Genomic DNA, 22,319 nt, shown 5'->3' with positions numbered 1-22,319 from the left:
TTTGGATTATTATATTGTGATTCACTGTCTATCCAATGTGAGAGTAACGATGCTGTCAGCTAAACATGGACTATAAAGGAGTAGAAAAATAATACTTAATGAGAACCTTAAAATTGCACATAAGTACGTTTCTTTTGGTAAAAAGGAATTATGTCAAGAAGTGACTTGATATCTGTGAGGCCTGCTGTCTGATCTGCTTTTAAAAGGTGATGAGAAAAATCCCCTTGTTTAGTTTTCATCTTTGGTGTGAGGTGTTCCCTTTAATTTGCCCTCCACTCTCACTGGCGTTTAATGCTCAACGGTTGAGTCAAGATGTGGGTAATTATGGTTAAACACAGGCGCTCCAGGGAATGTCATCAAAACGAAGAAATGACCAGAAAAACATAAAAATGTAATTGAGCAGATTTTCCCTCACAGGCTGAGGTTAACCTCTCCCCCCTAATGTTCACACAGTGCTGGTTCTGGTCCACTTCACAGTACGAGGTTTTGCGGCACTGACCCGGTGAAAAATCATTCGTAACATTCCCTCCCTTTAGTTTGCATCGAATACCTGCGCTCATTAATTGTCGTGATATTCATGTATATGTTCTATATGATCCCTCTGAGAGCTGGAAGGTCCAGGTGCTGCTTCTCTCTATAAATAGCACACTGGCCCAGGAGTGATCATCTTATAAGGATGCATAGTGTTTCCATTAGAGAGCCATTTCAGCATGAGCAGCCTGAGCAGCAGTAAAAAAAAAAAAAATCCATTGTCGTGGGCCGTTAAGCAGCATGTGTTGTAAACGAAAGGGCCCAAATGGTGCTGATTAGTGGGCTCTCCCACAGCGGCCATCACAGAGCTGAGGGGCTCAAAGGCCCATCCCTCCTGTCAGGGGACCAACAAGCCAAGTGCGGGAGCAATAGTTGGATTTTTACATTTATACAGATCCACTAATTACCCTCTGAAAGCCAGGCTCAGTCCAAGCCCTCAACTTAACACCAGCTCCTGACAGGCTGTGAAAATCCGTCCTGACTTTGCCAAAGTTGTTCTACTGATGCTCTATAACTCTTACAGGCCTGTTTTTCTGCGGCTATCTGCCGACTTGAACTGTGTGTGGAGGGGCGACGTAGCGAATTGGCTCTCAAATAACAACCGGCTCTTCATGGTTGCAATATGTTTTACATTTTACACAATATTAGAGTGAAAGAATATTTTGGTTTTTGTCTGTACTTTCTCAAACGCGGGGAGCCTATTTGTCTCAAGGCCCAGAGCTCTTTTAAAAAGACAAATTTGTATTCATATTTGCGAATGTATCTGCTTGCACAACTGCGGCTTTTGAGGTCTGTGATGGTCCAAGGCCAGGAACATCTGTGTCTCTTGGGTATTTCAGCTTAATGCTGTTGTGGAAACCTGATCTGAGCTTAAATTTCAAACAAAAAACAATCTGAAACACAGAAAGGTCATGTTTTATTAGAAGGACAATACCAGTGTGTGAGTGTCTTTTAGTAGAAATATGTTTTCTCAAAACCTTAAAATGATTCTTTCCTGTTTCATGTTTTTCACTCATCATGCAAAACTGTGAGACTCGCTGCAGCGGTTACTGAAGTAATCACGTCTGATCCAAAACTGTATGAAAGTCACGCTGTTTGATTATTACACAGAACTGATGCATGATCACCAAGTTGCAAGTTTAGCCTGGCTTCAGTTCAGTTCAGCTCAGGTTCAGGTCTTTATTGTCCCTTGAGGGGAAATTTGATTTACAGTAGAGAGCAAAAAAAAAAGGCAACATAAAGAGGACACGGGACATTAATCACAGTTACAGCAAACAACCAACCACAAGATTAAAATTAAAAGTATCAAACCATTGAAACAGTCGCCACTGTAAAGTGGTGCTGAGCAGTGCAATCAAGGTTTAGTGCAAATTAAGTGCATTTATTGCACTTGGAACAAAGAAAAATTTAAACCTGTTGGTTTTTACCATGGGGGACGTGTAAAGGGAGAAGGATGAATTCCTCAGGATCGACAGGATCGATCGTGCCCTCCACAGAACTTGTCTGTCGTAGATATATGCCAGTGAAAGCTGCTGCATGCCAATTATTTTGCTGGCTACTTTAACAATACTGGACAAATGATTTTTGTGGTTGTCACACCACTCTACAAAGTATTTCACAACTGGCCTATGATTGACCTCTCCATCCTGGAGCAGACTGATTAAAACAGGATCATCTGTGGACTTCAGGAGATGCCTGCCATTGTGGAGGCTTGTGGAGGAGGAATCCAATCCTTTGCTTAAGTAAAAGTTGCAATACTACACTGTCAAATACTCGATTACAAGTCCTGCATGTCACATTATACTTATATAAAAGTACAGAAGTAGTATGAGCACAGTTTGAAAGGTGCACTATGTGGTTTTGGAGATGAAATTCAAACTCAAGGTAGGCAGAAAAGATTGCAGGGTCCGCCATATATAAACAAAGTAAAGTATGAACTGTGTTGTCCTTTAAGGGATCTTTCGCACCTTTAAATATCAGTGTAAAACAAATCACTATGCATGCAAAGGTCCTGTATTATTTTATTATCTAGCCTATCATGATAGTAGATAATTACGACTGATACCTGGAAAGAAATTTAAAAATACAGTTTAAGTCATATTGTTGAGTAAAAAGTGCTATAATTACCATTGGAATGCAGCAGGGTAAATATATGAAGAAGCATAAAATCAAAACACTAAAATAAAGTACCTTTAGTGATTTTATAGCACATGCACTTTTGTCCACGATTATCAGTCTGCTCTAACCGGAACCTTTATTCCGATACAAACGTTCCGCCCGGAAGTGTTATTCCTCCGTACGTGCTAAAAGCTGCTAGCGGAAGATAAACAGAAATCGAGTTGACCATGGCGGAGGTAAGCCAACGATGATTTTCACCTTTATTTCTCACACGTCAGCGGCGTGAGAGTCATTCAGCCCCGGTGTCACATTCTGTTTAGTTTTCTGGGAGTTTGTCGGAGAGAAAACGGGCGGGAAGTTGACGGACGTTAGCCCGGCGGTTAGCCCAACGGTCGGTCGGTAACTTGGCCGGTCATGTTCACTTGTAGCAGTCGCATACTTGCTAACGATCTCTCTGACACGACTCATATATGCGGGAGTGCCAGCAAAGTGTCGCTTATCGAGAGAGTAATGAGCCAGCTGGGTTTGACGAGTCATTAGCAGTGTGCTAATTACATACCTTTCTTTTCTTATTTGTTTTTATTACACGATGAAACCATTGGGGACACATTGGCTTTAAGGAGGAGGAGGCTGTGTTTCTTTGTAAAAACTCGACCTCTTGACAGGATTAAGATAATTTAACACGGTGTAGAAGTGAGGAAAGTTGTTGACAGTGTTTGTTAGCTGTCTTGATCCTCGGAAAGTGAAAACACAAGCTCACATCTGATCAATAAGGGCAGATAAAACCAGAATGCAAGTGCAACTCCTGTAGAGACAAAGTGACTGTGGACAAGTGCATCAGGTGTGGTTCAGTGCTGAAAGGATTAGATCAATGAATCTATGCCCAGCACTCATATATTCATACAAGTCATTTGAGTAAACATCTTAAAAGGGCACTATGTGATTTTGGAGAAGAAATTTAAACTCAGAATAATAATGAGGTAATAATCAGGGGTGTAACGATACATCGATCTGGATCGATAAACTGATTCAACGATCAACGATCCAGTAGCATCGATGCAAAGTGAAAGCCTCGATCAACATCGCCACCATCCTTAAGATACGCCTTTATTTTGAAATTCCCATGGCACATCTGTGTCGCCATTTCTGTCCATGAGCAGCTCCAAACAGTGCTTTCATTTTACTAACAGGAACAGATTGTTTTCCATATAAATATCTGGAATCACTAATAAAATAATATTTCCACTGAAGAGTTCAGTTATAAATTTGTCAAATCATATTTTATTTCCTTGAGATTGTAATCATAACGTGGCAAACTCTGTGATATCAGCATCCAAAGAATCAACATAATATAAAATTGTGATGAAACTTGAGATTTACCCCCCTATTAAGCATGTAAACTCAGAAATATTTATCTTTTCCGTAACTGAATAAACAAAAGGAAAGTAAGGTCCCAGAACAATGTTTGATGTTAAGAAAGGTGGCAGGGTCCGCCACTAGAAAACTGTCTTTTCCCCTCTGATCAGAACTTCTGCTCAAAAACTACATAGTGCACCTTTAAATTACAAATAGACCCTGTGAGTCTCAGATCTATCCCTATAAAATGTCTGTGGTCTACAGACATAAATGTGAAAGCCTTCCATCAGCACTTTGAACTAGTTTTCTCGCCCTGTCTATACTTGTGTACTATGCGTAAAGTTATGCCACTATGAATAAATCAAGCTCAGTGTATTTACTTATCAATAGACTCCAGAGTCCAGATTGTATCATATGTTGATATGATCTTGAATACATTTTTATCTCCTGTTCTTATTTTCTCAGACTCACAGCTTGCAGGACATGAGGCAACAGGCAGCCGTCGCTGCCAAAGTCTTCATTCAGAGAGATTATACCAACGGCACCGTGTGCCAGTTCCAAACCAAGTTCCCGTCTGAGATGGAGACCAGGGTACGTTCAGTCACACACACACACAAATCTGTCCTGTCTTTGACTCACTGGTGTTCAGACCGGTTTAAGCAGTGGGGTTGGGCGATATGACCAATGTGAGAATATTACAATGTGACCTTTTTTAATTACTCATAGTTAGAAAAGGTAGTACGAGAAGCACCACCTGCTCACACATATTCAGAAAAATACAGGTTTTACCAAACCACTGTGAACTGTCATCCTACATGCTTCAGTGAGCTGTAGCAAGGACATCACATGTAGAGCAGAAAAGTCTGCACACAGTTTCATTTGCTTCTGATGTTTGTGTTTTTTCCCATCATCTTTATATGCGGACAGCTGATATGACATCAGTGTTGGCTACCCAGCAGGCAGCCGGAACAAAATCTACACACTGTTCTGTCTTCACCTCTTCAGATAATTTCTGATCAGTGACATCTTCAAATATTGTCCAAAAACCTCCAGAAAACTTTTTGACATTTTTGATTTAAAAGTTGCTGAAAAGATTAATCAGTTATCGAGTTAGCTGGCCGACCAATCGACTAAAATCAACTAATCGCTGTAGCTCTATTTAATTTTATGATAGGGTTTCTTCGATATTTCCTCCCTTATTTAAGTAGTTCTATAATGTATCTCATTGCTCTTGCTCTAAAGTTTTATATTACACTTTGTAGAGATAACTGGTATAGGCTCCAGTAATCCTGCAACCCCTTGAAAAGGGGGAACATCACTCACAACCCTCATGGACAAGCAGAAGAAAATGAGATGAGATTAGACTTTGTAAAGTTTTATACCAAGTGTGTCACTCTAAATAGGCATATTCTGAAACCTCCTCTGCAAGTATGGGTGCTATAGATGCATTTTTCCATTTTATGAACCAGATATAATCAAATCCATGTGAACTTCCACATTCAAACCCAGGATCTCTTTGCTGTGTAAACTTCTGAGCCACTGTTCCACCCGGTCGGATCAGTTTACTGTTTTAAAGGTTCTCCCTGCCATGAACCAGGTTACTGAGGAGCAGAACTAGTCTAAAGAAAAGAGGGAAAGGAAACTAGAAAATTGATTAAATATTATGATTTCACTTGATGTTCCATTCGCCATTGGAAAATGATCTTTCATCGGAGTACATGTGAAATGCAGTCACTGCTTTGGCACAGGAAACAAACAGGTGTCTGTAATCAAGAGTGGAAATGAAGCCAAATGTGAAGAATACTGTCAGCAGCATCTCCAGAGAAACCCGGCTGGACTTTGCCTTTGTGTGAACCGCAGTGGAAGTGGGTTGAGAGCTGGCATCGGTAATGATGTTGCGGAGGAAGAACGGGTCGCTGAGACCGAACAGTCTGCTCGCCACATTAAAGACGCCGCCAGCCAAACAGTTCATAGTTCGCAGGACAGGAAGCTTAAGTTTTGAAATGCACGCACCACATGAAACGAGCAGCTTCACAACACTTCATCCGCTCACTGGTGGTTTATTGGCACTTCCCTCTTGATTGGGTGGTCTCCCATGTTTTCTGGTCAGATTCAGCACTCACACACAAACTCACTGAAGTGCTGGACAAATGGAGAATGCTTTAATGCAAAGGTCCCCTCATCATCAAAAGATCCTTCCACATGTGTTCCTTAATGTTCTGCTGGAGTCCCTGTTTATGAAATATGCAGTATAATGACAAGCTGTTCAGCAGCTTCCGTGTTTAGGATGTTTGCAGAACACATTGTTAAAAATGAGCTGACATTTTTTGACACCGGCGTTTGATTTTGCTATATTGTCCAGATTCTGTTTTGCAGCAGTTTGCATGCAGTAACATCACATTCTTGCAGGCAATTATCTCAGGCTGCGGGATTTATTATTTTTGGTTACTCTCTCCTGTTGTAATGCTGTCGGAGGACTGTGCCAAAGAACAGGGAGAGCACGCAGTGTTCTGAATGTATTTGGCAGCCAGATTGCCAAATCATTCAAGAGCGTTTCATTAATTGAGAGCAGGTAATTTTCACTGACCTGTGTCTAATACTTATTTCCTCTGTTCAAGTCATATTTAGTGACGGAAACAATTAAGACAATATCCTCTTCCTCGCTTGAATTTGTAGCCTTTACACGCTCATCTAACATTTTTGGAATGCAAATATGGCTGCATCAGTTGTAATGGAAAGATGCTCAGGCGGAGAGATGTGGTTTGAACAGCAGCCTCTGAATTGGAAAATTAGAAGGAGAACAAAGGCTCTCCATGGCTGGTACCAAACACGCCTAAGACCACTGATGTGCTGGAGCCTGTTGCTGCATTCCTCAGGCACAAAGGAGCAGAACATTGGAGGGTTTACAGAGGCTCAGGAGGTCCCTGGCTGGCTCCTCGTCTAGTCTGGAGGCTCCGTCTTTCCCCCCTCAGTATCACAGAGAGGCTGTTCAGACCTGGTATCCTCACGTGTCCTGTGTGATCTGATCACAAGTGGATGGGCACCTCTAAGTACAGGTGTGAACTTTGAGGACACCTTTGAGATCCGATCGCTCAGACGCACATTCGGAGGTGGTCTGAGCCACATAGAACGACAGTCCACTCAACGGACATCTTCTGTGAAACAAGAGGAAGAAATCACAACAGCAGGCAGAGTGGATTACACGCTGTCTGATGTTCATGTTATTCAGTGTAATGTAAATTAAGTGTTTGGGTTCTCTTACCCTGCCAGTGTTAGCAGCAGATGTTTGTGAACACGCGTCTGTTTCAACTAACCATGAACCAGTGATCGCAGCGTTCCCACGCTCATTCACAAATCACATTGTTTTAAGAGTTTTTGAGTCAGAAGGAACAAACTTTTTTAAAAACTTTTTTATAACAATTTTATATCATTCATGCCGTCTTTGGCGTTAAATGCAAGACGTGAAGAAAACATCGTATGAGTTTGTTCCATCGATGTACGTGTTTATATGCACGTAGAGCGTTGATGGAGGATCCAATAACAAGTGGTCCCTCAAGATACATGTTAATACCATGAACTGACGGGCGTAAAGCTGCGCACCAGTGATCGGATCACTCCAGACAGATGTTGATAACAAATGTAAACAGCTTCAGGAAGATCATCTGTTCCACTATGGACACCATCACCCAGTCTAAACAGCCTCAGACTACAGCAAATCTCTACATCCACCCGTCCTCCCTGCAGCAGGCCTTCATTTGAGGAACTGTTGCGATCCTCTGGTTTGATGATCAGCCAGTCTGTCTGCCAAAAGCTGTGTGCACTTTGCAGAACAGCAAAGCTACAGAATGTCTTTATCTTACTCAAGGTGAGCCTGTGCCACTGGAGAGGATTCCTTCCTGGTGTCACTGTGTGTGTCCTGCTTTCAGCGCAAATGTCCAGTCAGCTATTGAGTGAAAACATTCCCAGAGTGTTTGGCCAAAGCATCCTAATAATTCCAGGAGGTGTTTCCAATGTGGGAAAGAGGCCCAGCACTCCCCTGATGTATGACCACTCCAAGAAAAGTCAGACCCTCATTTATCTAGAGATGGAAAGAAGTAGAGAAAAATGATCTGGTGCTAATAAGACCAGGTTCCACTTGAATATCTCAACAGAGGCAGAAAGCACTCACACGCTACCGTCCAAATACACGCCTGGCTGTGTTCCCTGTCTAATGATTTTAACCCTTGGGTCTTCTTGTGTTGCAGATTGACAAACAGCAGTTTGAGGAGACGGTGCGGACACTAAATAACCTGTATGCTGAAGCGGAGAAGCTGGGAAGCCAGTCATATATCGAAGGTTGTCTGGCCTGCCTCACAGCGTACACCGTCTTCCTGTGTATGGAGACTCACTATGAGAAGGTGAGAGATATTTCACCTGCTTAGATACATACAGTTAGAATGACTGTGGCTGGTTATTAAACAGCCTGGAGGTAATATACAAAATGAGGTCACATCAGATCAGATTTAATTTTGTCAGCTGTCAAATCTCAAATCCATGTGAGTTTTAGTCGTTTTCAACTTCAGCCCTCTGAGGGACTGAAGTTACTCTGACATTGATAAAAACACGTCATACGTTTCTGATAAGCATTTGTCAAAAACTTTGTGAACATCTTCGCCAAGTTCCAATCAAGACCAAGTCTGAGCATTTTAGCCAAAAACATCACACAGAGACAAGAACCAGAGACAAGAACTCTGCAACCAAATTCTAATTTTTTTTTTCTCATCTCAGACGTGGTTTTGATTCAGTTTCAGTGTCACAGTTTAGCACTGTGAAGACTTTCCAGCTATGCCCTCATCATACTGTGTCCTCACACTGTGCAGCATGACAAAGCATTGTGCTTTGAGCATGATGCCCTGTTTCTAATTTATTTTCTGTTGCTTGAGTTGAGAGCGTGACATTAAGAAGGACAGGTTGAAGCTGAAGTCATGTTAAAGTAATGAGTTATCTATCCAAATTTGTCTCCTTTTATTAATAAAAAGAACTAGATAACGTGCAAGCTGGCTGGTGGGAGATTGCCAGGGAGCTGAAAGTTTCCAGTAGGGAGACAACATCTCAACATGATGTTGGCAATATTTTATGTCACTCCCAGTAGAGAAACATCTCAATGTCACAGTGTCAAAAGTGTGTTTTCTGTTTTAGTACAAATGTATGAAGACAGGCTGTCTTAGCAACCCTTACCCATCTTACACATTTATACTTTATGAAACAACGATGATTCACGATGGATGTTTACATCGTAGTGTGACACATATATGTCTGTTTATTTGGTTGTTTTGTTTATTGCCCTCCATAGTGGTTATACACTGCTTTATATTTGCCCATATGCCTCAGATTTTTATACCATCTGTTTGCTTGTGGAATCAATACGTGCTTCTGTTATTAATTGTTTTTACAGTATATAAATCAGGGTTCTCGCCAGAAATTTTTAGTGTAGTGGCGCACCGTTAGTGGGGGGGTGTGGTTGAGACGCTCGTTATCGTCAGCGCTCCTCGCCATCAGCCAGGGGACGCACAGACGCTCGCACTTCATCGTCACCCACTATAAAGCAGCTAACATTGAAAATGAGTATAGTGGTGCTGAGCTACCAGTATTGCGGTGCAACGCCGTTGTTCCACCGTCTGGAGAGATCCCTGTAAATTATGATTTAATGTTCAGAGGTGTTCAGTGCAGCAGGGCTGAGGATGCCTCATAGTTAATATGTTAAGTGAATCTCATTGTTTGTTAGAGCTCTGAAACTGAGGGACTGTTACACTCTGAAGAAGGGGGAGGTCTGCAACTTTCCCCCCACATGTGGTAACTTTTGTCACTGAAAACTGTCGTGAGATGAATGAAACGATACACAACGACAATATCGAAAGACAGTAAAATCCAAAAAAGAAGCTTATTGTTGAAAACATTCTTATTTCCTCAAAGCATTTGTTTAAAACCTGTTTGTTTCCTGACTAAAACATCTGAAATCCTAACAAACAATCAGCTCAGCATGTCTCTCAGCGCCGCTGCACGCTCACTCTTTCAACAGCAAAGCTTTGTCCAAATATCCGGTGTTTTTCTGGGAAGCCCCGCTGCTGCTGTCATAGCTTTTTGTCACCTGCTCACTTCAGGGTGGGGTTACATTCAAGGTCCAGCTCTTGGCACTGTTGGCACTGTGCTGCTACTGGGGAGATAACCCAGGCCTGTGGGAGGAGAAGTCACGAGTCTGATTCTATCTGCTCTTTTATTATTTGGAGATCTAAAATCCTCCTCTCAGCGCCATTGTTGTTATTGTTAAATGTAAATGTTTTTTCATAATTTTTTCACGAGAGAATTAACACTTGTAGAATTATGGCAGTGTTTTTCAGTCCTGCCCCAATATGCACGATTTCAAATGATCGGATCATGATCAGCCTTTGGCGTTGGTCACCTATCAGTGACGGCTGACGAGCTGAACAGTTGAATCAGATTTGTTGGAAAACTTTTAAAACATGCAGAGAAGGGAACGCCCAAGACCCAGACTGAAAAACACTGGTATAAAGTATTTAAACTGTTTATCAATGTCTGGTCAGAGTCATAATCCTGCTTACTTATTACTTGATTAGCTAGTTTCTGATTTCCTGAAGTGCCTGTGTGGAGACAGTGTTTAACATTTGAGAGGTTTGGCCTCTTTTGTTCAATTAAAAAAGGTTATGTAAATAAACTGGTATTGGTACCATACTCAGAACTCATAGAGGCGTATATCATGTGGATGCTATATCCAGTCCTAAACATCACCATCCATTTTGTAGAGGTCCAGGATCAGGCTTTGAATGCTACATGCATACATATCAATGTCACAGTGTATAGATGATGTTGGAGATGGTTGAAGTTTACAAGTACTGTCAGAAGCTATGTTGCTGCTGTGTAGAGGCTCACAGTTTGGCTGTAAATCAAAAACTTTTTGGAAAGCGAGCAAATAACTATGATTTGTGTACATGTAAAATCCCTTTTGGCCCCTTTCATGCAGACTGTAAATGGATCCGTATGTCAGCGGCCTTTCTCTACTCTGTGAATTTGTCTTTCAGTGGACAGGAGAGAACTGCGATTAAAAAAAAAAAAAAAAATATGGCTTAGTTTGGGTTTTATGAGAACTCGTAAAGTCGTGCAGTTTGAAAGGACTGGTCATTACTAAAGTAAAAAAAACGGAGTCTGTTGTTCAACTTTTCAGTTCAAGAATGCGTTGGATTGGCTACGTGGATCCCCTGGTTGCTCGCTTAGCCCAACAAAGATTAGCTAGATTGACTCCAGGTAGCAACAGAACCTGCCACAGAAAAATAGGAGCAATAACACTTAACTGGATATTGTAGAGCTGATGTGATCAGATAATTACTCAATTAGTTGGTGGCCAGAAATTAATTTGCAGCAATATTGTCAATTATTATTCTTTTTAAGTCAAACACTGTCTGGATCTTGAAGTTTTACCACTTTTCTCTGTTTTTATATTATTACAATACGAATATATTTGGGTTTTCCTTTTTTGGTTGCTCAAAACTAGACATTTGAAGATGTCAGGGTTTGAGTTTTGCTACAATCAAGACGCAAATGATTTTGTAGAATATGTTTAGATACTTTTAAGAATGTAAACTCTGTATTTATAATCTTCTTCCTCTTTAAAATACTCTGTGAGGATGTAATTAGACATACCTGTGCCTTAAGCTGCTAGCAAGCTGACAAAGCCAATGGAAGATTGTCTGGACAAAACCAGCATGGAGACAATTTTCCTGATACCAGAAAAACATGTTGAGGTTGAACATCCAGTCATAGAGTTTAAAGACAGGAAGGTCTAACTGGTCAGTACAGTAATCTAGACATATATACTGAATACACGACCTTGGAGGAAACAGTTTTAACAAAATGTCTCCTCCCTGTGTTTTAAGTTACTACCATCACCAGCTGAGTGGAGTTTTAGTATTTTACCTTTCTTAAAGTGCAAACCTTCATGTCTTTTATTAATTTTGCCAGTGTTGTACCAGCAGGTAAACTGAAACAAAGTGTTTTGAGTGGTAGACGGAAACAAAAAAGTCACACAGACTAATGACAGTCAGATGTTATCAGGATTTGTGAGCTCAGGTGAAACTGTCTCTTATAATCTGAACAAAGATCAGTAAGTTTCAACTGTGTTTTCATATCCAGTCTTGTTTAGTGCGTTACATTACACCAGTACATACAAACAGAACACTATGGAGGATCTGTGTAGAGCAGAAAAGATGATTAATTGAGAATTCAATCAGTAGAAAATGAAAACGTTTGTCTTGTGTAAATACTATGGTATACATTTGAGAATTCACACACGTCTACATTTTCTGTAACAATCACACCAGTGAAATGTATCTGACTCTGTGTCTGCTGTGTTCATTCAGGTTTTGAAGAAGATTGCAAAGTACATTCAGGAGCAGAATGACAAGATCTACGCACCGCGAGGCCTTCTGCTCACTGACCCCATCGAGAGAGGCCTGCGAGTCGTATCCTACTTTTCAGAGTCTAACGAAGCCAAGAAACTCTGTTTGTTCTTTTCACACAGCCGAGCTGCCGAGCCTTGTTCAACTGTAAATAAACTGTGAACAATGATCCCCTAAATAGATTAATTTCAGGCATTTGTCTGACTCCATATTTCATGGGAAACACAATGAAAACAATAGTAAGAGTAAACTTAAACTCAGATCGCCCGCCTTACAAACAAATTAGGAGCACAGTCTATTTTTTCATAATAAAAACAATCCTGTTGCACAAGAATGAGCCTGTGTGGGAAAGAGGAATGGTATGTTGAATAAGTCGGGTTCCTTTAACTTGTTAGACATACGCTGAGATGAGGACATGTGAATGCAATCACACCACAGCTTTAAGTAAAACAAGGAGCGTTTACAATGACCTAATAGACTCAGTGATTTACAGGCCTTCTGCCTCCACCACGTCTTTGCCTGTAACTGCTGGATGAAAATGGAAAGCAGCAGTCCGGGCAGCTTACAGGAAATCCAGCGCCATGTAGGGATACCCTGTAAAAACACCAGATAAAAGTTAGTATGTAATCCATAGCATCTGCATAAAATCAGTGTGTGCGCCGACATCCTGACTGTGCCAGCATCTGTGTGTGTGTGTGTCTGTGTGTGTGTGTGTGTGTGTGTAGGGGGGTGACTCAACGTGCCAATTAATTGTAACTGGGCAGCAATGGGAGATTAGGGATAACAAAATATGACTGAAATTGTTCACAGCTGAGCTTTGTTCCCCCTCTTGTCTGTGGTTTTACTGGGCTGACAGTGATCTGGATTATTTCTCCGACACTGTCGAGCTGCTGTGCTGACTTTGGCACAGGAGCGCTGGGAGATTGACAGGAATGTCTCACCTGAACTGTTGTTTTAACATTCGAACCAAGGAAACATGATGACTGCATTTGTAACTGTCTGATGATGTGACTGCTTAATATTACCACCTGAGTGTTCTCACTCGCCTCCAAGTCTGAGGCTTGAATTTTTATATGTTTGAATTTGCTAGTCCCTCCTCCACCTCCTATTATACAGAAACATCTATTTTTCTACTGGTGGTGGAGTGTGATTTTCTTTAAAGCAAAACTGATACAAAAAAAACCCAAATTATGCCATAACCTATCAGGTTTTTGTCTTTTTAACACCAATGCATCACTTTACAGCCCCAGTTCTCCCCCAAAAAAGTCTAAATGCTGTATAAAAATATGTGATAATGTGTTAATCCTTTACGACAAACATAAAGTCAAATTCAAAACCGTACAAAGACAATATTTACTAACGCTTTGGATCGACCGCTATCCCAAAGCGCCGAGTTAGACGAGTTCGTTATTGGAATCAGAGTGTAATGCAGAGTGCTGATGTTAAAGGACTTAGTGTCCCCGTGTATTTGACAGTTGGGTCACTAACCATGGCTCAGAAGTGAAGGTTAGCGGTCAGTCTAGTTTGCTAGTGTGTGTCTTGTATCAACATTCGTACCCTTCAAAAGGCCATAATTTATCTAATCCAGCCCTCAAAAGTCAGTCAGCCACTGCAGGGAGAAGCACCCTGGAACACTGGAAGAGGCTGGTGCTGCTACAGCTGCAATACCGTTATACTTCATACATATTTAAGAGAAGTGAATCCATATTTTATTTGATTTTAATTGAATGTAAAATGAACCCAAACTTGCTCCGAGTGCCTTTCCTTGACTGAAGCATCTAAAGATTGAAGTCACCATCTTTGAAGACAGAAGCCTGACGAGATAAAAGCTGCCGCGGTGAGTTCTGTGTTTTTATATTCTATACATAATGAGGATGTAGTACAGATCAGATGCCGGGCTGATGTACAACACAAACATTTTGAAAGCGTTCAAATTATTATTTCCAATTATGAAACAGACTTTTTCCTTCTGGGAAGTAAAGAAAAAGGGTCTCGAGCCAAAGAGCGGTAGTTAAAGAGGGTTCAGTCTTTATGTGTGCTGTTCCTCTCAGGCCTCCTCTGCATTCAAAGAAGAAATCCCACATCAAAGTTAAAAGCCTCTTCATCTGTGAGTAATATTAGTTAACTGCTGTACAGTCAGGAGGCCTGTTTCATAAAGCTTTTAAAGGACTTTATGACTTCACGTTGCAGAGCGCTCACTCTTCTGTCAGTCATTTCACTGAAGGCTGTGCAGTGTGCACGTGAAGCTCTGATGGAACGGTACCGTCCAGAACACATGAACCAGCCAAACCGTGCTGCGATTAAGTGTCCGTTCAGCACAACAGCAGACTCGCTGCAGTTACATGTCCTTAAGTAGCTATAATCAAACAATTATCACATTTTAGTTCTAATAGCCCATTTCCTTGTTTACTCTGCTGGCCGCCACACATCCATCTCACACCGGAGGAACTGGCGTAGTCGGATTTCATGGCTTCGGCAGCTCATCCTGCAGTGAGATGTTTTTATTTTTCATGGCTGAAAAACCCACGAAACGTTGCACAAAAGTCAAACTTCGGACATGGATCAGTCAAAATGGCTGTCAGTGCCTGTTGCCATCCCAAATTAGCGTCTGAACAAGAGACATTTTGGGTGCCTGAGGCTCCCGTTTAAATGTGTAGGAGTGAGGCTACGTGTATGTGGTTCCATAGATGTGTCTATGTGCCTATCTGTGTTTAATTTATTAGGCAGGACAGAGGATTGTGGGAAGTACTGAGAGGGCAGGAGGAATATTTCACACTCAAGTGAACAGCGTTGACCGACTTTTATCAGCGGCTCTGCTTTACGCTGCTCACATTCTCTTCCCAGTCTTCCTTCGTGAGATTTGATTTTATTACATTGGTGAAAAAGGAGCTTGTTAAGACCAAAAGTCACCACGCGTTACTAAAATATGATCACATGTCATTGGTTTCAAAGAAGACATTTTCTGGGAAATGTTCCCTTGCTCAGAAAATATTCTCTTCCTCGTTTATATATTTTTTATATAATTGTAGCAATTATATTTTTTGTTTATTAAAGCATTCCTGAATACTTATCATTCCTTTGTACCCGCAGTTTGTTACACATGACTGCTTCGACGTTCTGACACAGCAGAGAGCGATCGTTAACCACAGATTGCTTTCATATATCTGCAGATCTTTACCCTGGCAGACGCCTCATGGTTTCTGCCCCAGGAGCACATCTCATCCCATAAACTGTTCCAGTCTCTGTGACAGTAAATCCCTACTTTTCCTCTTGTGTGCAGAATAAGACTACGGAGATCCTTTTCATGGTGTCATCCGAGGATGTGCTGGGCCCAAATCATACTGAAAAGTACTTTGTGTCGACGCTGGCGGGAGCCCAGTCTGCACTGTACGATAGACACTACTATAAGGGGCAGACAAGATATACCCCATAAATATTTCACCAATGGGAAATGTTGTGTTTGGCAATATGTTTTAGACCACAGACCCCTCTGGATGGATAAACCATTGCCTTACTACCGTACAGACGCATACAGGGATTAATCTTCTCGTTTGAAATTCCTCCCGAGCTCCTCGATACATATACATGTCCTGTTGAGGAATGTAAACCCAGGACTTTTATAAGTAGCTGTTGAGAGAAGAGAGCGTTGGAGCTTTGCCATGGTCAAAGACAGGGTAAACCACAGCCAGCGAGCAGACAGAGAGCACATACAGTGTATCAGTTCTCCTCCGTGTCTGAGCCTCTTTATCCTGCCACGGTCTCTTCTCCTCTGTCTCCTCCGGGATCAGACTGATATATCACTCTATCAGACTCATGCTATTCATGAGTCGTCATTAAGCTCAGCCACGATGTGATTGTGATAAAGCTTCCTCTTGTTGGCAATCTGTAAAGAGACCTGCCTGTTTTCTCTCATCTCTACGGAGCGCCTTGTCATTGTTTCAGTTTTACACTCGCGTCTTGGCCTCAGAACAATGTTGTGATATTGTGTTATGCCTTGATATTTTGAAGTCTCCTCAAAAGCACTTAATAAATGCTAGAACCATGTGCCAAAATCAAGAATCGTGTTATTTTCAACCAAATACGTCAATTTTGACATTTAAACAGTATTGTAGGGATGACAATGAGATTTTTGATAGATAATCATCAGTTATGTGGATATAATGATTAAAACCATATTTGCACGGGACTAGAATGACCTGGGAACCTCAAGTAGTTTGGAATAATTGCAAAGTTCGTCTTTAATCTTTGCCTTGTGCGTCTCTGTCAAGCATGTCACTTGTAAAGTAGAAATTCAGCAGAATATTTCTGACCATATTTTGCTAAACACAGAGGTTATGTGATAATATTAGTCCTGTGTAAACAGGGTGATCCCATGTCGGAGATTTGGGGTTGTATTTCTTTTCAAACATCTGTTCTTCTGTTGTCACACAGCTGAAGTAAGAAACTTGATCTTAGTTCATTCAGCTAAAATAAACGGCTATATTAAAAAGTGATGACAGAGAAGGTTAGGAAAAAGGTTGTCAAGTGAAGCCACAAAGCATCTTTCACTCAATCAAGATGACCTACAAATATGTATTTATGCTTCAAACACATGCAGGAAGTGGGCGGAATAACCATATTAGGAGTGAAGCTGCTGAGGAACAGATGCTTCGCTTCTGAAATCCTTTACACTGTATCCCGCGGTTAATGTCAGTAAATATGGGTAAAACAAAGACTTGACTTATCCCGTGCAAATGTGGGGGGCTATTTCTGAATCACATCATATTAGCAGTCCTGTGTGAAAAGGGTTTAAGTAGATGGTAAGTTTGTGCAGCCCCAGTAAAGAGCCAGCAGACGCTACCTACATCTACCCGGCACTAAACCCCAGTTAACAACTAGCTGGTGGACAAGATGGAGAATGAAGCTACTAAAGAGGACTTACCTTTTTATTAGGGGGCCAGTTCAGATGAGCTCTGAGTCTGCTGCATTTGTGTTTGCCACTGATTGTTTGGGCCCAAAGTGAAAGCTGATTTAAATTGTTTTCAGCCAAAAACACTACCAACATATTGTCACCTTTTTAAAAAGTTTTTATGGAGAAACAGTCGCTTGTTTCTGGACAAGTGTTGACAAGGTGTTGAGCGAGTGAGCTCGATGACCCTCTGTGTTTCCCATGATGCATCTCATTGTCTCTGTTGAAAATGGCAAATGAGGTTGATTCAAGCAGTGAAGGCTGAACTTAAATCTGTAAAGTTTCAGGCCAGAAAACAAAAATACCATCAGCTTATAAACTCTGCAGAGTTGGAGGGAAGTCTTTTCTAACTTCTACAGTCATCCATTCTGTATAAAATATTTATGTGTCCCACGATCTGAAGAGTTCTGGAAGGATTTTTCGACTCTTGTTAAAAAATTGTCTCATAAAGAAAATAAAAAGTTGTTTTTTTTCCAACTCATAATTTATTTTGTTTTAATTGCATTTTTTTGGCTAGAAATTTGAAAAAGAAGGAAGAAACATTGACTTATGATCTGCCTCTGGCTGCACCCACAACAATAAAAAAACGCTTGTGTCGACCTTCATCACATACCTATCAATCTGTCGTCTAACATTCTCTCTCCTTCCACATTATGGCTGAAGGCCTGGCAGGATTAAGGCAGGATTTTTTTGTTTGGCTAGCAGCCTCCCAGGTGAAGGCCTGTGCAGCATGATGGATCAACCTCCAGTGGGGATGACTGCGCTGTAGAAAAACCAGACTTGGCCCGAGCCGCTCCTGACTGCTGAGCATTCATTCAGGGGCAGATGGCACCAAGTCATTGTCCTGGCATGTTGTACAGAAGACATTCAGCTCCTGACGAGGCGTGTTCTCGCCCCACGTAGAAACTTGCCGCCTGGCCACAGCGCGCCAACAATCCTGTAAATTAGGCTGCACACATGAGAATATTTAGTGTCAGCCGGGAATGTCGGAAAATGTTCACGCATAAATGGTATTCATCATTACTTTGCTGTTCTTTTCATTGTCTGAAGTTAGTTTTCCCTCACCTGCCAAGAATATATTTCACAGGCAAAGACGTTTTTTAATTTAATGTCTCGTGCATTCTGGTCTGTATTCACACTTTCTATATACCTGAAAGACCCAGACCTGCTATTGATACCAGTGTACCAGAGTAGGAGAATCAAGACATTTCTCTACATAGTTTAAATAGTTGTGTTAGCCATGTTATCTGTGCTACTAGGCTAGCAAACAGACTAAATCCTCAATAACTAGTACAGTTCATGGTTCTTCAGGTACATGTCCACTGTTAAGGTAAAGTGCACCAATAACAAACTGGCCCTTTTCAAACAGATTCTGCGGTTGCATCGTTCTCGTGTGTCATTTCATACAGCATGCCGGCATTGTGGAACCAAAAGAGGCGTTGAGTTGTCAGACTCTGAACGCCATCAGAAGTGCATACAGCTTCTGTATCATTGTGTTACGACATTTAAGAATAAAACGTCAGCAGAAGCACTGAAGTGTCTGAAGCATCAGTTGTAGCATGGAAAAGAGTTTGAGTCTTTGCAGTGAAAGCAGCAGCGAGTGGCCGAGTTTTTGAGTCAGCTGAGGGCAAAAAAAGTTGAAGGATCAGCTGAAGTTTCATCCCTGAAAGCAGACAAACAGTCTCCTGAAGATTTTAGATCGAGGCAGTTTTATGTCCAAAGTTTTCATGTAAGTACTGACCGCAGTTCAACTGTCAGTTTAAATGTAAGTTTGTCTCCTTGATTTGATTGTAAATGCTTAAGTCATGCAAGAGAAGACATTTTATTTGTATCAAAGTTCTTACAGTGAGCAAAAAATACAAAAGCTAAGTGAGGAAATGAAAACTGAAGTACTCACTGATTTAAAGCCTAGTTAAGCCTCACTTTGTGGATTATTGTCTATCTTTGTTGATGTTGAGCACTGAAATGACTTCAAGTGACTGAAACTCTCTTATAAAGCACAAAATCTGAAGTCTGCCGTGCTCTACTGATCAGTTTTATGAGTTGCACTTGTGATTTTTGATGTTTTTACTTCACGTTCTCTCGGTGTCGTGTCATTAACTAATCTTTGTGTGTCTGCAGCAGCTGTCCGGTTGAACGGAGCTACAGGGGGCGTGCAGCAGCCCCAGCACCAGAACCCAGCACCGCCCTCCAGGGGACCACCCAGACCTGCACCCCTTAATACTGCGTCTCCACAATCTATCCCCGTCCACTTACTATTATGTGCATGTCCCATGTAGAGTATACTTTATGACCAAGTTTGAGATTTCATACGCACACAACACTTATTCAGCTGTAATTGTGTTATAATTTGTTTCCCCTTTAATCAGATCAGGGTTGAATCTGTTTTATGGCTTGTAGTTTGTTGTGGAAGTGGAGCGACTGACACATGATTTGATTGACTCTCTAATGATCCTTACTGTTGGACTAAAATCGCCTTTTTGGAATGATGAACTTTTCTATATGTATATTTTTCTTTTTCCGACACTCCTCTTTGAATAATGAAGTCTGCACACAGGGTAACTTATTTTTATGAAGGACTGTAGATCTTTAGGTGGTTGTCTTGGCCAAACTGAGGGTATAACTTATTAAAATAAAACAGATAACCCTAGTTATTAGTGTGATTTGCTGCATGTGCCACTCCTCAGTTTGTTTGCTTTATTCTTATTTATGTATTCTCGCAAAGGTGCGTGCTAGTTTATCGCCTTTCCTGCATGTTTGCTTTGTAGTGTCTGACCTTTAAAGTTGAACCTCGTCAGGATCCAAACATTCCAGTCAGACTGTCAAGAGTCCGATCCATCTTTGATTTAAAAGATTCTCTCTGACAAACCAAAAGTTGTGCTCGCTCTGTATTTAGCATGTAATATTGTTAATGCTAGTTCTCATGTCAGGCTTTTTTGGGGTTGTTCTTCATGAACTGTGCCATGCACGGTGTTCGGTGACTACTGTTGATTTCTGACTCATGTCTAATAAGCATTTATTCATATATTGTGAGACTGCCTTTGACTGAAGTATTAAAAGTGCTCTTGTTAGTTGACAGTGCCTGTAATGGCTTTGAATGTTGCCTTTGTTAAAGTCTGAAGGCCCGATTACATCAGGATCTACATCAGGATCACGGTGCTGTCCGATGGACAGTCTACCTGTCAGCGCTGAGCTTTAAGGGTACAGGGTCCAAAATGGAGGAAGCTACTATATCTCATTAGCTGTGGTTCTGCATTCACTTTTGTTTAACCTCCTCTGTCTGAGTATTGGCTGCTCCACAAAAGAGACAATGCAGACACTTAAAAGATTTGTCATAAAGAAGCACAGATTAATTGAGCCACTTCCTGGTGTGACCGGGCCTTAACTGTGAAGTCACATCTCGGTGTTGTTCACTTTTTGCTAACAGGCATCTAAAACCTAAGATTATCATATACTGTTTATTGAAACGCAGGTTGAACATACTGTAGTGTTTATGGCTAAGAATGTTTAATTATGAAATAATTGCATATACAAGTATAGATTTTTGAATGCCATAGCTTAAAGATCAACGATGATCGTGATTTCTAATGATGTAAATAATGTTTCATTAATCATTTTTGATTTTGCTCATATGTTATCGATCTGCTGTTCAGTTAACTGAACTTTTATATGTTTCTTTTTTCAGTTGAAATCTGATGTTTTATGAATCTAATACCGGTATGCTAATAAATGAAATGTACATATTTTACACATTGCTTTTCTTCTGGTGATGTGTTGGTGTCGAGCGTTAATGCACATATCAGATTTAACAAACACGCTTGAGAAAAGAGCGAGAAGCCACACAAAGTCTTGGTGCTCGTTATGATTTAGAGACAAAAAAAAGTTTAGAACCGAGTGCTGAACGAACTCCAGGGCTCCATTTCAACTTGGTTGGAATTCAAGGGCGGTATTTTTTGTGTTGACTGTAAGAGTTATACAGCATGAAAGCTCTCCTGAATCCACCAGAGCTGCACTATTTCTCACAGCGGAGGTGAACCCTGACCAGATGAAGTTATTATTCTCACAGGATCATCAGAGTGATGCATTGAGGAGCCGCACCATCCTTCAGCTGCGTGAACCCGAGTTCAGCTGGTGGATCTGCAGAAGGCGCTTCCATGTTTCCACCAATCCTCGGTCGACTCGTCTGTGGTTTTATGACCCCTGATCTTTGTAGAGAGAGTAAGATAGGGAAAAAATCCTAACAAGGAGCAGAATTGTGAGCAGTTTTAATGTATAGCATGTACCACATTCTTCAGTGTAGTCCTCAAACTAAGATATGATACACATTTGGACTGAAGATCTTATCCCGAAGAGATGAAAACCACATGCAAGTGATTGAAGAGGGAAACATACCAGTAAGATGCCAAAAAAAGATGATTTAATGATAACATATTATAACAAATTGCCCTCAGCGCCTTTGATAAGTACTACGGTGAAGTAGAAGAAAAGTATTTTGCCTGTGCCCTTGAGTGTTTCTAGTGGTGTTAGTGTTCCTTGAGGTTTCCAAGAAACGTTATTAATTTCTGTAGAAAGGAACAAAAGGCGTCTTCTTGCTGAGACGAACAAACAGCTCCTCTATTATATCGAGATCACCGCAGTACACTTTCAGGATATCGACTGCGTACAAGGCTGAATTACCAAACAGACACGGGGAACTGCAGCTGCACTCCAGTGTCTGTGAGGAGAAGATGGTACTGTAATTTAATCTGCGTTTGCCTCGCAGCAAGAAAGTCCAAGGTTCAAATCCTGGCTACATTCAGCCCCAAATTCAGTTGGAGTGGTAAAACCCTGCAGGTCTGTGGTCCGTGTGTGTGACGTGTTGGGAACCCCCCTCCTCCCAGATGAGTTTGGTGAAGGCGATGCTGCTGTGGCTGTGG

The 22,319-nt window shown here is 41.2% G+C and overlaps 1 protein-coding gene across 4 annotated transcripts; it reads left to right on the top strand.

The window, feature by feature from the left end:
• The first annotated feature begins 2,734 nt into the window (after positions 1-2,734).
• LOC119019744 (golgin subfamily A member 7-like) lies at positions 2,735-21,151 on the top strand. Of its 4 annotated transcripts, none has more exons than XM_037098584.1 (6): positions 2,735-2,885; positions 4,471-4,596; positions 8,250-8,402; positions 12,417-12,518; positions 14,240-14,292; positions 15,626-16,499. In XM_037098584.1, exons 1-5 carry the CDS (start codon positions 2,877-2,879, stop codon positions 14,279-14,281), a joined length of 432 nt encoding a protein of 143 aa, XP_036954479.1. In that variant the 5' UTR covers positions 2,735-2,876; the 3' UTR covers positions 14,282-14,292; positions 15,626-16,499. The 4 variants fall into 4 exon arrangements, with proteins under 4 accessions (XP_036954479.1, XP_036954476.1, XP_036954475.1 ...); XM_037098581.1 differs by lacking the exon at positions 15,626-16,499 and adding an exon at positions 19,528-21,151 and having other exon boundaries at positions 2,736-2,885; XM_037098580.1 differs by lacking the exon at positions 15,626-16,499 and adding an exon at positions 19,525-21,151 and having other exon boundaries at positions 2,736-2,885.
• The last annotated feature ends 1,168 nt before the right edge of the window (positions 21,152-22,319 follow it).

This window comes from Acanthopagrus latus, chromosome 5 (genome assembly GCF_904848185.1).
Source record: "Acanthopagrus latus isolate v.2019 chromosome 5, fAcaLat1.1, whole genome shotgun sequence".
NCBI classification, from domain to species: Eukaryota; Metazoa; Chordata; class Actinopteri; order Spariformes; family Sparidae; genus Acanthopagrus; species Acanthopagrus latus.
The sequence above is the reverse complement of the archived record's forward strand: the minus strand, read 5'-3'. Positions and strand labels throughout refer to the sequence as shown.

Excerpts from the sequence above, each read along its gene's own strand:
- LOC119019744 (XM_037098581.1), top strand. Across the intron at positions 4,597-8,249 it reads CGTCTGAGATGGAGACCAGG|ATTGACAAACAGCAGTTTGA; the intron begins GTACGTTCAGTC and ends CTTGTGTTGCAG. Across the intron at positions 8,403-12,416 it reads TGGAGACTCACTATGAGAAG|GTTTTGAAGAAGATTGCAAA; the intron begins GTGAGAGATATT and ends GTGTTCATTCAG.